The sequence below is a fragment of the Taudactylus pleione genome, unplaced genomic scaffold (assembly GCF_031769625.1).
Source record: "Taudactylus pleione unplaced genomic scaffold, aTauple2 ptg000108l, whole genome shotgun sequence".
Classification (NCBI taxonomy): Eukaryota; Metazoa; Chordata; class Amphibia; order Anura; family Myobatrachidae; genus Taudactylus; species Taudactylus pleione.
The window spans coordinates 2,317,139-2,332,291 of NW_028284510.1; the positions used below are offsets into that span (position 1 = coordinate 2,317,139).

The 15,153-nt window shown below is 40.9% G+C and overlaps 2 protein-coding genes across 6 annotated transcripts in view; one reads left to right on the forward strand and one right to left on the reverse strand.

The window, feature by feature from the left end:
• LOC148525431 (chemerin-like receptor 1) overlaps positions 1 to 15,153 on the reverse strand; it is a 136,297-nt gene that overhangs the window by 29,490 nt on the left and 91,654 nt on the right. Inside the window, exon 1 of one of the 5 annotated variants that reach the window (XM_088470957.1) lies at positions 8,508 to 8,724. The exons of 3 other annotated variants lie outside the window; for them this stretch is intronic. The gene's annotated coding sequence lies outside the window, so the exon portion shown is untranslated. Of the gene's footprint in view, positions 1 to 8,432; positions 8,725 to 15,153 lie in introns of those variants that run through there. One more of the 5 variants, XM_088470954.1, reaches the window with a different exon arrangement.
• LOC148525432 (putative G protein-coupled receptor 33) lies at positions 410 to 1,429 on the forward strand. Its single transcript, XM_088470952.1, has one exon. It carries the CDS (start codon positions 410 to 412, stop codon positions 1,427 to 1,429), a length of 1,020 nt encoding a protein of 339 aa, XP_088327078.1.

Below are 15,153 nucleotides of genomic sequence, written 5' to 3' on the forward strand. Positions count from 1 at the left end.
TAATTCCGTGCACATTGCACCGTGATAAAAACAGATGTGTCACTGGTTTATTTTAAAATTACATAATGATTGCACCTAGCCATTAACAAAAGTACAGGAGGTGCATGGAGTCAAGCTGGTACAATCATGTAAGGCCCCTGCCCCTCCCCCCCTCTCCCTCCCCCACACTCTCACTTAAAATGCTACTTATTAGACGTTTTTACTCTTCACACTATTTTCTGGTGGATCCAAAATTCTGCAAGTACACTACAGTATGTACATCCATCTCTTTTATAGATGTAGTTCCAAGAGCTGGGAGTATGGCTTTACCATGAAAAAACAATGTATGCCCACATTTTCTTAATCATCTATTGCATCATTAAAGCTTTTTAATAAAATGTATTTCTCCTCTTGTAGTTAGTTGGACAACATGGCTGCAAATCTCACCAACAACACAACTAGTGGAGTGAATTATACCGGACTAAGTGCATCAAAACTTATATGTTTTCTGCTGTTTCTGGCAACGTTCCTGTTTGGATTGGTCATCAACAGTCTCTATCTCTGGGTCTTGTGTTTCCGGATGAAAAGAAACATTAATAACACTTGGTTCTTCCATTTTATCATCACCCATCTTATTTTCATTCTCACCATGCCTTTTCTTGCAGTTTATTTTCTGATGCAACCTCATTGGGTATTTGGTGTATTCATGTGTAAGTTTATAAACTTTCTTCTATCATTTAGTATGTACGCAACGGTATTTTGTCTGACGACCATCAGTGTTGACCGCTACTGTCTGGTTTTTCAACCCCACTTCTACAAAAAACACATGAACGCTCACCGTTCCTCTATCATCTGTCTGGTATTTTGGGGTTTAGCACTTGTGTGTAGTTCCCCATACCTTGCCTTTCGCCAGGTTCTTCAGAACAAAAACATTTCTCTTTGTGTCAATGATTACACCCTTACTGGCAGATGGGACGCAGATCCAAAACTTCAAGCCATGATCAAATGGGGCATCTTCTACTTCCGCTTGCTCATAGGTTTCTTACTCCCATTTTTTATCATCACAGTGTGCTACCTCAACATAGCCTTCAAGATAAACAAAGAGAACTTAACAAAATCCCGAAAGCCATACAAGATAATATCCATTTCTATTATATCTTTCTTTATATCCTGGACACCTTATCATGTGTGGTATGGAATGAGCGTGGAGAAAGCACTATTCCAACAGACTACACTAGAAACTTTAAAGATCTTTGCTATATTTTCAATCTGCTTTAATAGCTGCTTTACTCCAACCCTCTACCTTTTCATAGTGGAAAACTTTAAGAAGGTGTTCAAGAATTCTGCACTGTCCATTTTCGAAGATGTCTTTAACAAAAGCACAGAAGACAGATCGGATTCACACTCATTATCTGTAAAAGTCAAGAACACCCATGGAAATACTATATAAGGAAATAGATCTCATAATGAATATAGTTTTGTTATGGACAATGATATCATGATATAGATATATATTTTCATAATATGATCCTAGGTGCGTGCAGGATGTATGCATCAATTTCGTAATAAAGGGACCACAGGAAGTCACCGTGGCCTACCAACATGGTAGACAAAGGAAAATTTAAATTCCTAGTAGGCAATAAATAGATCACAGGGATTTTCAGGCAAATACAAGTTTGGATTAAAGTGTTGAAGCATAAATCAAATGACTTGGTGACATGAAGAAGATTAGTTCGAGATATCAAGAATTGTTTACAGCACTTTCTTATCATTTATTAAAAAGTTGGAAAAGATGACATAAACTAAGTGTGCCAAAGAAATAATGTGACACAACCTGCTGTGACTATTGGTCTGATTCTTGCTGTAATTGTGTCTGTGACTTTATGCTAATGCCAGTATCAGCCCTTCCTTTGGTGTACAATGTGAGTTTGACTGTTCGAGGACTGAGACACCCACTTTGTGTATCTTTAGATGCAACAATCCCGCTTGGTGAGTCTTTAGACCAGGGTCGTAACTAAGGGTGTGCGACCGGTGTATGGCACCCCACAGCCAGTATCACTGTGGCAGTGCTGCTCTGAACGTCTTTTGGATGCTCTGAGCATGCCATAAACTCTGCCCCCTGTAAGTACAGCCGCTCAGGGTGTGCCGAGGACGCTCTGGGCAGTGCTGCACTTCCCGGTGCTGGTGGCTCCACTCCCTCTGTGCAATGTTATGATGTCAGGCACTCAGGGTGCTACGAAGCCATGTTATGGCACTGCTTTAGATGCTGCCATTGAAGGCACCATTGAAATTTGCCCTGGCTCCATGCTAGGTGCAGATTTTCTGTCAATGTATAAGACATGCCAATACCGGAATAAGAAATATCATTCAGGGTGGCCACCCCAAGTATCGGTAATATCAGCAATTTGCCATGGAGTTGATTGACTAAATTGTCTCTCACATAGTGGGGTATTCATGGAAGCTTAGAGAGAGATAAAATTGTGAAAAATTCAGTGGTCTATTTACTAAGCCTTGGATGGAGATAAACTGAACAGAGATAAGGTGCCAGCCAATCAGCTCCTAACTGTCATGTCACAGGCGGTGTTTGAAAAATGACAGTTAGGAATTGATTGGCTGGGACTTTATCACCATCCAAGGCTTAGTAAATAGACCCCAAAGTACCAACCAATCAGCTCCTAACTAATTTTTTGAAAACAGCCTGTAAAGTGGCAGTTACTGTAGGACAGATTGTTTGGTACTTTACCACAGTGGCGTCCCTACCTCACATTGCACCTGGTGCGGGCAGGGACGTGGAGCCTGTACTGCACGCGGCACAGCCACGCACTAGCAAATAAGAGGCGTGGCTTAACGTATGGGGCGTGACCTCCTAGATGGGGACGTGGTCTCGCGGCCCGAACCACCGTTTTTTTGTAAAACCGAGGGTGCCGGCTGGCCCCGGGGACAGCCTGAGTGAAGTGCCGGCTCCCTCACTGTGCTAGGAGCCGAGTGCTGCACGTAATACAGCACCCGGCTCCTGTCACTGAGAGGAGCCTGCACTTTGGGGTCACCCCTCTGCTGGTGACACTCAGGTGCGGCCCGCATCCCCCTTGTGACGCCAGTGCTTTATCACTCACAATTTTGTCTTTCTCCAAACTTTCATGAATACCCCCCTCATTAATTCATTAATACCAATTGCTTTATTTGTATGATTAAATCATTCGGCAACACATGCAATACTCTACGGTTTATGTGCGATATATTTCATATTTTTTTCTCAACATCATACTTTAGCGCTGATATTCAATTGCTTGGTTTTTGGTTGTATATTTCTCTGGAGGTAAAGGCAATCACCTCCTGAATATAGCTGCAGGTGTGTGGTACTTTAACATATACCCAGTTTAATTGTCTGCACATTCAACTAAATACCTGGGCATCCATGTAGTAGTACCACACATTTACTGTGGTTATTTTTTTTCCCCAAAAAAACTCTCCCAATTTTTTTTTTTTTCAATTAAATTAAGTTAAATACATATTTTGAAATATATTTTTATATATTTTATTGTAAAAAAAAAATATATGCCTAACGTTGGTGTATGCATGCTTCTGCAAGTCTGTATAAGCCGCATGAGTGTAATCACGCTTTTACTGTACAGAAGTAGCAAACGCAGGATTTCTAAAGGGAGGTTTCCAAATGCTTGATTTTACGAGTGTGGCCAGTCCATGAAGAGGGCTTAATTAGCACTTATCAAGCTTTAATAAGCATCATACAAAGTGTTTTGGACTTTTGAGTGTCATAATTCCAGCATATACAGGACCAGCGATCACAGTAAGCCATTAGATGCTGCAGTAGGACCATCCTGCCTGAGCTGAATGTTTTTGCTTCAGATGTGGGCTTCATTCCAGAGTATGGGAGCAAGTCCGGGAGTCTGGGGGAGCAGCAGAAGAACCTAGCACTGCCCTGGACATATATGTACATATTGGTCTGGTTATGCACTGGATAGTGTATTATATTATATGATATTAATAATTAACCCTATTGATGGTCTATAGCAGTGCACCCCTAACAGTGCATGTTTTCTAGATCTCCTAGTTGATGCACAGGTGTATTTATTACTGGCTGACATGTTAAAAGATCCACAGGTGGTGCTAATTATTTAATTTGTGATACTTAAAAGAACATGCAGCACTAGTAATATTGTATTATATTACTATTTCTATTGTGGTCATGGTGTGGGCTGGGGAGGAGGGTTTCCAGGCAACAGGAAACCCCCCTGCGTTTGCCTGTGTACAGTATACTATAAGCTCGCAAACCCTTGTTACTGTCCCGCTTCTGCAAATGTGTCACACATATGCATGTGTTTGAGACCTCCAATGTTGTGAGGCATGCTATCTGTATGTTCAGGTGTATAATTTTAGCTCAGGACTAGAAAAATCCTGTATGTGTAGTGACTAAGAAATGTCTCCTGATGACCAGATGAGGTCCATCTTCATATTCTCTGCCCCCACTGTCCAGAATGGGTCTCTATAAGTAACACCAGAAGCTGGCTGTTCATGACAGGCCATCTCCAGTACATTAGCCAGCATCCACTTAGTACTGGTTCCTGGCATTGATGCAGAGCTCAGTATCGGTGTGTTTTTATTACAGCAGCCAGAGTCATACTTCCTCTTTATCATGAGACTGAAGTCTGCAGGAGAAGTGTGGCTCCCCTGTCTGCTATAGGACCTACTTTATAATTCAACACTGAAACAACTTACTTATATCTCTTTTACACCAAAAACCCAGGTCCAACCTTGGTTTTCAGAGATGGTTCCAACCCTGGTCAGACCCATTTACACTGCACCTTCGATCTGGGTTACTTCCAGGTTAGCCCTATTCACACTGAACTCAGGTCTGCTCTGCTAAACCTGTGATATCATAAAAAGTGGGAGGTGAATGCACCACGACCACCAATCAGCTCATTTTAGGCATGACCCAGGTCGGATAACCCGGGTCACACCGTTTACACTGCACCATTACCTGGGTCCAACCCTGGTAGCTACCTGGGTTGGATTGCAGGGTCACTTGACCCGGGTTATTTTTCAGGGACCCTTTTATACTGAGCTGCGACCTGGGTAGACCCAGCAATAACCCAGGTTTTAGCTCCGGTGTAAAAGGGGTATAAGCTGTTTCATGTTGGAAACCCCATCATATGTCATGTTATATGCCTGTTGCTCCTACATATATTACATAAGGTTAAGAGGAGATAGGATTTGGTTAATTGATGTCAATCAGGATGTGCAAACAGTATTAAAAATAAATCACTACAATTCCGAAATGTTTAGCCAAAATTTGGCTGAGTTAGAGTAAACAGACTTTTTAGGATTTCATACAGCCCTACTAACTGGCAAGTTGTTTGCTTGGAGCCTTTTAGAGCAATACTTACAATGGTTACTGGCAATATTATATTCCCTAGTATTTCAGTATATGATGAGGTTTCTATAGGAAGAAATCAAATCACCATTTAAAAAATATACAACTGTAAAAGGAAAAATGAACCTTAGCGATCTGCCAATTACTTTCCTAAAGTGATGTAATACTGCACACTGACAGAACGTGCCCAATAGAGGGATGATGGACTATAGATGGGCACATTTATTCCAAAATGTTCACCAATAATACCTACTTGGCTTTTTCAAGGGGTCCCTGTTTTGTGTAAAAAATGAGTGACCAAGTAAAATTAGGTAAGTTCTCCTTTCCTTGTCTAATATTTAAATCTTTACTTACTCATCTGGGGAAATTTACTAAGGGGCAGGTTTTCCCATCAGTTTGCATAACGCTGATTTACTAATTGCCACAAAATCAGTCATCACAGGTCTGGTATCCCCAGGGAAGTGGGATCTGCAAAAAAAAAAAATGTGCACACTCCCTAGAGACCACCATCCCTGTGCTGATAGCTCTAAGACTATTTTCAACACCCCTTGGGCAGTGGCTGTCAGGTTAAAAAAAATTGTTGTGAAAAATAGACTTAATATTCTTTTTTTCCTGGCACACTACAGCCTGACCCAGAAGAAACCAGCCCAGCGCTGTGGATGTTGGGGTAATAATTATAGATTAATATTAGAATTAATATTATACTTTATGGTGGACTACTGGTCCCAGCAAGCCCGGTAATGCCCAGTTTTAATGGTTGCAAGTGCAGGTTTACACAAAAGCTGCATACACACGTAAAGATTTTCTGTCCAACCATCCATCTAGTTGATTGGTTGGAATGACAATCTGGTAAGGTATGAAAGCTAATGACAATCAGCAATTTGCTCCCAAACGCCGGAAAATGGACAAAAACTGTTGTTTGAACAAATTGTTTAGATCAAACATTTAACAAACTTGTCTGACGACCATTTTCATCTGTTTTCTGGCAAATTGCTGATCATCAGTTACTCCCATACGTTACCAGATTTTCATTCCAACCAATCTACTAGTTGGATGGTTGGACAGAAAATCTTTACGTGTGTATGCAGCTTTAGAGTAGTAAAAATGCAATGCACCTATAAAAAAATTAAAATAAAATACAGGCAGGCAGGAGTGAAAAGTATTTTATTGAAAAAGACAGCCCCTCCCCCATTACCCTTGTATACCCATTTATTTATTTCAAGATTCAATGAGATGCTTTTTGGTCCATGTAGTGTTGTTCACACCCTGGTTGGCAAAAAAAAAAAAAGACAGCAAAACCCCGGAATGTCTCATAACTTGTGCATTGGGGACCTTATTGAGCCTGATCAGCTTTTTCATTAATGGACGCACTTTGCGGTGGGATTTGCATTTTGAAACTGATGGCGATATAACAAATAGCAAATAACAGTCGATCATATGGTTTTAAACACTGAAAAAAAGGACAAAAAATAATTGTTCAAATTGGTTAAATTTGTGTGTTAACCAATTTGTCTGAACAACCATTTTTGACTATTTTCCAGTGTTTGTGAGCAAATGGACGATTGTAATTTGCTCCCATACATTACCAGGTTTTCATTCCAACCAGCCAGATTGGACAGATATCTGACAGAAAATTGTATAGTGGATGCCCAGCTTTAGTTTTACCATTCACCTGTAGCAGATCCTGGGAGCTTCCAACACCACAAGAAATATAAAGCGTAGTAAATTTAGCTCATCATCCTTTACTTACACTTGTTTTGGCCTATGCTATAAAAAAGAAGCATTTAAAATAAATGAATGAAACCTAACAAAAATGTACAAACACCGATACAATTAGTAACTGCCCCAAACGGAGACCGTTAATGCAGAACCCAAGCAATGACCTATTACATGCTCTGAGAAACTATCAATACAGCCTTGTCTGTAAGCCATCTCAATTTCATGTCATGCTCTCATTCCTCTTATTGCTCTTTCCTATTCTATGAGAATTTTCCTTATGCCAAATGGGGATTAAACTTCTTCTTAGTAGAGTTCAGTTTAGTTTATTTTTGTTCCTAGACATTTGCTATGGGGCATTTTAAACAAACTGAATTGTGGGCCCCTGGAACTCACTGCAAGATGTTCTACAGACCTGGGATATTAGGAGACTTTGCTATGGCTTTTTTCATTTGGACGTGTTTCATACTTAGAATGCTGGACATAAAGTCCTGTAAAGTAATCTTACATTGCTATAGTGACTGTATTTGCTGCTTACTGCACAAGTTCTCCATTCTCCCACTGACCTATATCTATATTTTAAAAATATATATGTACTATCATATTTACTCATTACTTGTCTAGCTGCCAATTCCTCCTGTACTGACTGGATGGTGTATAGGATATCGAGCTTCACTCAGATACTTGCTGGCAGGTTTAGTAAGCCACATTCCCAGGTCTGTTCTTTAGCCTCCCTGATACAATGTATCCTACTAGATGTGATACTGTACCTTATAATGGTGTAACATAGCATTCTTACACACAGTATAACTGTGTATCAGGGAGGCAGGAGACCTTCATGAAAATAAAGTTCTATTAGCACATCCAATGGATTACATGCAGAATGGGGCAGGTAACTGAGCTGAGTATAATATGTGTACATTGTTTTTTGTTACTGTGTTGCTGGATTGTTAAAGAAAGAAACTAATCACTAATATAGGGAATTTATAAACTACTGTAGGTGACAGATATACATTTGGGGTGCGGAACATACTGTACTTTACAGATTACAGATGCGTCCACACTCAATGACTCAATGATTGTCCATATGCCATGTGGTGCGAGATGCCCAAAAAAAGAGGCGTGGTTTACTATATATGCAGTGAAAAGATGCTCACAACAACTTTAGCAGCACAGTAATTTGTTTTACGTATGTACGAAGTCACATGTATAGCACAATGTAACCCTGCACGTGGAGAAGCTGCGGCCACTGGCATCGGAGCCCTTTTTACACAGATTCAGACTCAGTCGCACACAGATGTACAAGTCACACACACCACATTGATCAGTGTAAGTGTTATGAATGTACCTGCACTATTTTCATGTTACCCCTTGTATTCGCTGATGAGCTGATGAAATAGGCAGGGATCCACAGACTGTATACCTGGAGTGATGGTAGCAGGCAAGGTAGGAGTTACTAGCAGAGGTGCACAGATGCAGGTGAGTGCTAGGGTCTGCTGCTGGGAAGCTAACCAGATGACCTGAAGACCAGCAATCAACTGACCCAGGTGGACATGCACAGGAGCAAACAGGATGCAGATCTGAATAATAGCAGGCCAGCTCTTCAGGATACAGGTTGGAATAATGCCGAAGCAGCTTTGCTGGATGTGGACTTGGTTGAGGCAGGCCAGCTACTCAGGATGCAGGTGGGAATAAAGTTGAACCTGCAATGCTGAATGTGAACTTGGTGAGGCAGGCCAGCTACACAGGATGCAGGTGGGAATAATCTTGAACCTGATATGCTGAATGTGAACTTGGTTGAGGCAGGCCAGCTACACAGGATGCAGGTGGGAATAATCTTGAACCTGATATGCTGAATGTGAACTGGGTTGGTTGCAGCCTTATTAAATTGAAAGTCCACACAGACACATAAGTGCAACAGACACTGCTATTGTATTACTTGCAGGAAATCCACACAGACGTTGAAGTGTGGCAGAGACTGTAGATACACACAGGAGCATGAACTTAGTAATATCACCAGCAAGTGGGAACTGACCAGAATCCCTAATGGAGGGAGATGTCCCCTGCAATTGGTCCATCAGACTGAGGTCAGGTAACGAGACCACCAACAGGTGACTAACTGAACATAGCAGCCAGAGTCCAGGTAGCTAGGATAGCGAATGAGAGCCAATCAGGCAGAGAGCCGCAGCGGCACATGTAACAGTAAGCTAGAAATGTAGTTTTGTCACTTCTATGGGGGTATTCAATTAGGCTGCAAAAAGTCAGAATCGGCAATAAATTATTACCGATGACATCATATTTGCATGTTTTAATTATCCCCGTATTCAATTACAAAGACTTTTTGCCGGTTCAAAAAGTCTTTGTAAAAAAATGGGGATAAGTTTTCACCATGTTTTACATGGCGAAAAAAAGTGCAGAATTGGGGTTTAGGGGTGCAGGCTTAAAAAAATAGGGGGCACCCCTGGGAATGGCCCTTAAAAACAAACTGTGTCAAAAAAAGTAAAAAAAAAAAAAATAGGGGCACCCCAAAAAAATTATTTAAAATTTGTGGTAAAAAAAATATGGGGAACAGAATTTAAAAATAGCGCAATAGGTTCAGGGGTATTCTGTAAGTATGCGGCAGGTGTTTTCTAGAATAGGCTATTAGCGGCAGGTGCATTTTTGCAGAATTTAAAAAAAATAAGTTTGGGGACTTAAAAATATGCTAGTACCCATTTTCATGTACCCCAAATTTGATTGGACCACTTTTTAAAACAAAAAAAATAGCTAAGTGCTCTTCTGCAACACTTCTTCAATGTTGGGGGCAAAAAGCACCTGCCGTGGCTATTTAAAAATCCGACTTTCTTCTGCAGGCAAAAACGGGGGTACCCATAGTGATCCCCCAGTTCTGGACATCTTTAGGGGGGTCCCAGGCACATTTCCCCAAAATTCCCATTTTTTTTCGTAGATCACAATTTGCCGGGTCCTGTTTTCGCCCATTTTAAATTGAATACGGGCACGCGCCTGATACTTTATCCCCAGAAAAGCTCCGATGTGGAGAGAAAAGTCCAGCACAGACTTTTCGCTCCCTAATTGAATACGGGCCTATGTGTTTTAATTAAGAGTACAAGATGCACATTATGAGCGAAAAATATGCTCTACATGGCCAAGACGCGCAGGACCTGATGCACCAAGAGGGGCTATTTAACATGACTAATCAACAATAAGAAAAACACATCTGTATGAACAGGATACATTGGCTGGTTATATCAGTCATCACGGGAGTTACAGGGGCGGTTTTTGTGGGGTACCAGCAGATATTAAGGATCCCCCAGATGTACTATGGAGGGATCGCAGTAGATATCTCGGATATCTGCTGCGCTACCTCCATTTTCATCCGCAAATGCAGCCCCCATAGGTTTCTACAGGGGCTGCTGTGCTGCCAGATTAGCCAGGCTCCGGAATGCGATGATGGCATTATCCTATAATAGCCTATGAGCTACTATCTCAGAAATATTTACAAAGAGGGATCCTCTGGATCCGTCTCCATCAGACCCCGATGACGCATGCGCCAGCCAACGCCCATGGATGTGCAATGCTTGCCAATGACCTGACAGTGTGATAGCTTTATGCTATGACACTGCGTCCAGCTCTTTGCCAGGACGGAGCCACTCTCCTTGCAAGAGCAGAATAGTAAATATTTATTTGTGAATTTACACAAAAAGGAATCATTACATCTGCATAAAAAATGTGATAATAAGTCCCCAGCATAATAAATAAATCTTAAAAATTATTATTTTTTCTTTAATTTTTTCGAAGATTGAAAAAACCTGCTGTTATTTGCTTCCTTCTGCTTGGAATAAAGCTATTACGTTCTTTTTGTACTTTGCCTTCTCATCTCATCTTACTACTGTAACTTCACCCATTCACTACAGTAAAACGTGTCAGGCTCCCAAGATCCTAGCGGGAAAAACTCCTGTCTGACACCACAGTTACCGGTAGAAAGAAGTGGATGTTTTTCATACATAAAGCATCAGGGATAAAAAGAGACAGCAATGACTTGAAATGATTTAAAAACCATCTTATTATTAAATAGAGGATTGGATGATAAAAAGGTGGAGACCTCTATTTAATACGGAAATGGCAGAATGATGTAACTTCTAAAACCAGATTTAGAAGATCCTTCCGGTCTTATAGAAATCAGTGTCTTATACCCCTTTTACACCAGAGCAAAAACCTGGGTTTTTGCTGGGTCTACCCAGGTCACAGCTCAGTGTAAATGGGTCCCTGAAAAATAACCTGGGTCAAGTGACCCTGCAATCCAACCCAGGTAGCTACCAGGGTTGGACCCAGGATGGGCCCGGGTAATGGTGCAGTGTAAACGGTGCAACCCGGGTTATCTGACCTGGATCATGCCTAAAATGAGCTGATTGGTGGCTGTGGAGCAGTCACCTCCCACTTTTAATGACCTCACAGGTTTAGCAGGGCAGACCTGAGTTCAGTGTGAACAGGGCTGACCTGGGAGTAACCAAGATGAAAGGTGCAGTGTAAATTGGTCTGACCTGGGTCTGACCAGGGTTCGAACCATGTCCAAAAACCCAGGTCGGACCTGGGTTTTTGGTGGAAAAGAGGTATTAGTAATGCTGCTATGCTCTTACTGAGTGTGATACTAATATCTATTCCTATAATACAATATAATCGTGCAAATACATTGCTGATAGCTCATTCAATATGACTCTCTGTGAAACAATAATTATTTGGCTAGATCATTACTTATTTACAGTTTATTTGTAAAGCACTTTACAGAAAATATTTAGTCATTCACACCAGTCCCTGTCCCAGGGGAGCTTACAGTCTATATTCCCTACCACATGTACACTAGGGTTCATTTTTTTTTTTGTAAGATTCCAGTTAACCTACCAGTATGTTTTTGGAGTCAGGGAGGAAACCAGAATACCTGGAGAAAACTCACTTATACCCCTTTAACACCAGAGCAAAAACCTGGGTTACTGCTGGTTCTACCATGGTTGCAGCTCAGCATAAAAGGGTCCCTGAAAAATAACCCGGGTCAAGTGACCTGGCAATCCAACCCAGGTAGCTACCAGGGTCAGACCCAGGATGGACCTGGGTAATGGTGCAGTGTAAACGGCACAACCTGGGTTATCAGACCTGGGTCATGCCTAAAACTAGCTGATTGGTGGTTGTGGAGCAGTCACCTCCCACTTTTTAGAACCTCACAAGTCTAGCAGTGCAGACCCAGGTTCAGTGTGAACGGGGCTGACCTGAAAATAACCCAGATCGATGGTGCTGTGTAAACGGGATCTGACCTGGGTTGGAACCATATCTGAAACCCAGATCAGACCCGGGTTTTTGGTGGAAAAGAGATAATGGGCACAAGGAGAACACGCAAACTCCACACGCTTAAAAGGGTTATATGTGCTAAGCCTTGGAGAGAGATAAGGTACCAACCAATCAGCTCCTAATTGTCATATTTCAAACACAGCTTGTGAAGTGACAGGAGCTGATTGGGTGGTACTTTTTCTCTCTCCACTTTATCTCTTCCCAAGATGTGATCAATCGCCCCCAATGTATTATTTTAATTTGTACAGTCAATGAACTTTTTTAATATAATTTACTCCAACGTGTCATCCAATGTGTTAAAGGTCCGATGATCTAGTTTCAATTCCCGCCAAGCCTCTTGAAGTCTCCAAACAGCCACATTTTCAGAGCAATGCTTAAAGCTCACTTTTATCAGGGAAACAATTGGGATCTGATCAATTGCAAGTGATTAAAATGATCACTTTGAATTAATGACTAATTACCAATGTTTAAAACTGATTGATTTATTTTTTGCTCTAATTAAGACCAAACCTATAGATTTACCTACATTGTGTTATGTAATCTCTAAAGTTCCCTTGAAACCAAGGTACTGAATTGTAATCTAGAGAATAATAATCACGATTGCAATGACTCAGCTGTTTGTTTCCTGCATGTGATCTACTTTTCTATCTTCCTGCAAAGCTCTTTTAAGCACACTGAGGTTATGTATCTTTAGGCAAATTTAAAAAACAAACAAAAAAAAAACAGTGTAAGAACTTTATATTGTACTTAAACTCCTTCATTCAATAAAAATGTGGTCAGGGTTTGATTGACAGTGACTAGTATAAATAAAGATTATGTCAAAAACTTGGCACGGGCAGAAGTTAGGAATGCAGAAATGGAGTTACTTGTTTGGATAGAAACGGGAAAGCCAGTATTATAAACTGTTCACATAACCAAGACCTATAAATTAAATTACCAGTTGGAATGAGCATTTCAATATAAATTATCCCCTTTCGTTATTAAAGCAATTAACATCAAGTAAAATAAAAAAGTTTGGTACGACTAAAAAAAGTATAATATAAAATAATGTTCTCCATTACAGATTCCAAGCAAGGAAGTTCAGGACAAACAGGAAGTTCTAGTAGCGAAAGTTATTCTATAGGTCATGTTAATGAACCCTGATGAAAGCAATTGCTGTATACCTTGGGGATGTTTGGCAACAATTGTATAAGGACTCCATCGAGTAAAAGTAATTTTAGGCTCCTTTCCCTTCCGATTCTGAATTCTCAGTGTTTTCTTTGGTAATTGCAGTTTCTCATGGTCATCAGATCATTCACAAATATGTTGTTTATTTATCGTCTGCATTTTATAAGATGAAAGTATGTGTAAAAATAACAATTGAAAGATATAGTATTAGGCTATAATGAGAGTGGATAGGGCTACAAGACAGCATTTAGAGCTAAGATACCATTAAAATGTGCAGTCTATTCTCTTTGCAAGTTCGGACAAGTAAGGTTGACATTTTTTTATGTTGATGTGACTTATGGTGGGTACACACTGGGCGATATTACTGAGCGACTGCACGATTACGACATCGTAATCGTGCACAAATCGTGCACTTTTATGTCGGAAATGACCAGCGATGCGCACTCCCGCTGGTCGTTTCCGACATTGTCCATCGCCTGAACATGCAGGCCAACTTGACGACCTCGTCAGGTTGCTGCATGTTGGAGAATGGGGGAGAGAACCTGGCGCTGAATGATATCGTTAATGAACGACATTGAGCACAGCCTGCCGGGGACACACTACACGATATCGCTCAGGGAGCATATGGTGTAGTGTGTACGCACCTTTAAGGGGCACATCCACTAGACAATCTACTCCCTGTCCAATCTCTAAACGATTTTCCCTTGATTTTTTCCCTTGAAATTTTATCTTTCAGTCTGAACGATTTGCAAACGATTTACAAATGATTTGCAAACGATTTGCAAACTATCTTTAATAGATCAAGTGAAGTTGACCTGCATGTTCAGTCGACTGACGAGACGATCAAACGACCAGCGGGAGCGCGCATCGTTGATCGTTAACGACCAAACACTGCACGATTTATAAACGATTTTTAAACGATTGAACGATAACGACGTCGTTATCGTTCAATCGCCTGCTAAAATCGTGTAGTGGATGCCCCCCTTAAAGCTGTATATACTTACGATTTTGTTACCAACGATTTTATGAACGATTTTCTGTCAGATTTTTTAAAGTGTAATGAATGATTTTTTTGAACTACAAATGATTTTTGCATATTCCCTTAATGAAATCGTTCAGTTGGTCAGTCTGACTGAACTACCAATATGAACGCGCATGAACGATAATCGTTCATCGTTTTAACTCAGAAAGTGAACAATTTTTGCAACTATTGAACGATAAACTATATCGTTTATCGATAATCGTTCAAAAAATCGTTGTGTGTGTATGCACCTTTAAACTTTATTTTGTTAAAAAAAAAAAAGCATAAAATAGGACTGTTTATTTAAAACTAGCTGGGCCAAGCGGTGTTGCCCGGGTTGAAGACTGGACCCTGGAGTACACCTGCAGCCTTTATTTGTTTACAGCGTTCTCATCTATAACACCATTCAATTGATCCTGAATTGGACCCCGCTGTTTGCTAACCTGCATGCAAACAATGGCGTAACTACCGTGGGTGCAAGGAGTGCGGCTGCTATGGTGCCCGAGCTGCCTCTGTGGCCCGCTGCTCCCCTGCACCCAGT

What these genes read in the sequence shown, in the direction of transcription:
- LOC148525432 (XM_088470952.1), top strand. Translation starts at nt 410, where the DNA reads ATGGCTGCAAATCTCACCAACAACACAACTAGTGGAGTGAATTATACC.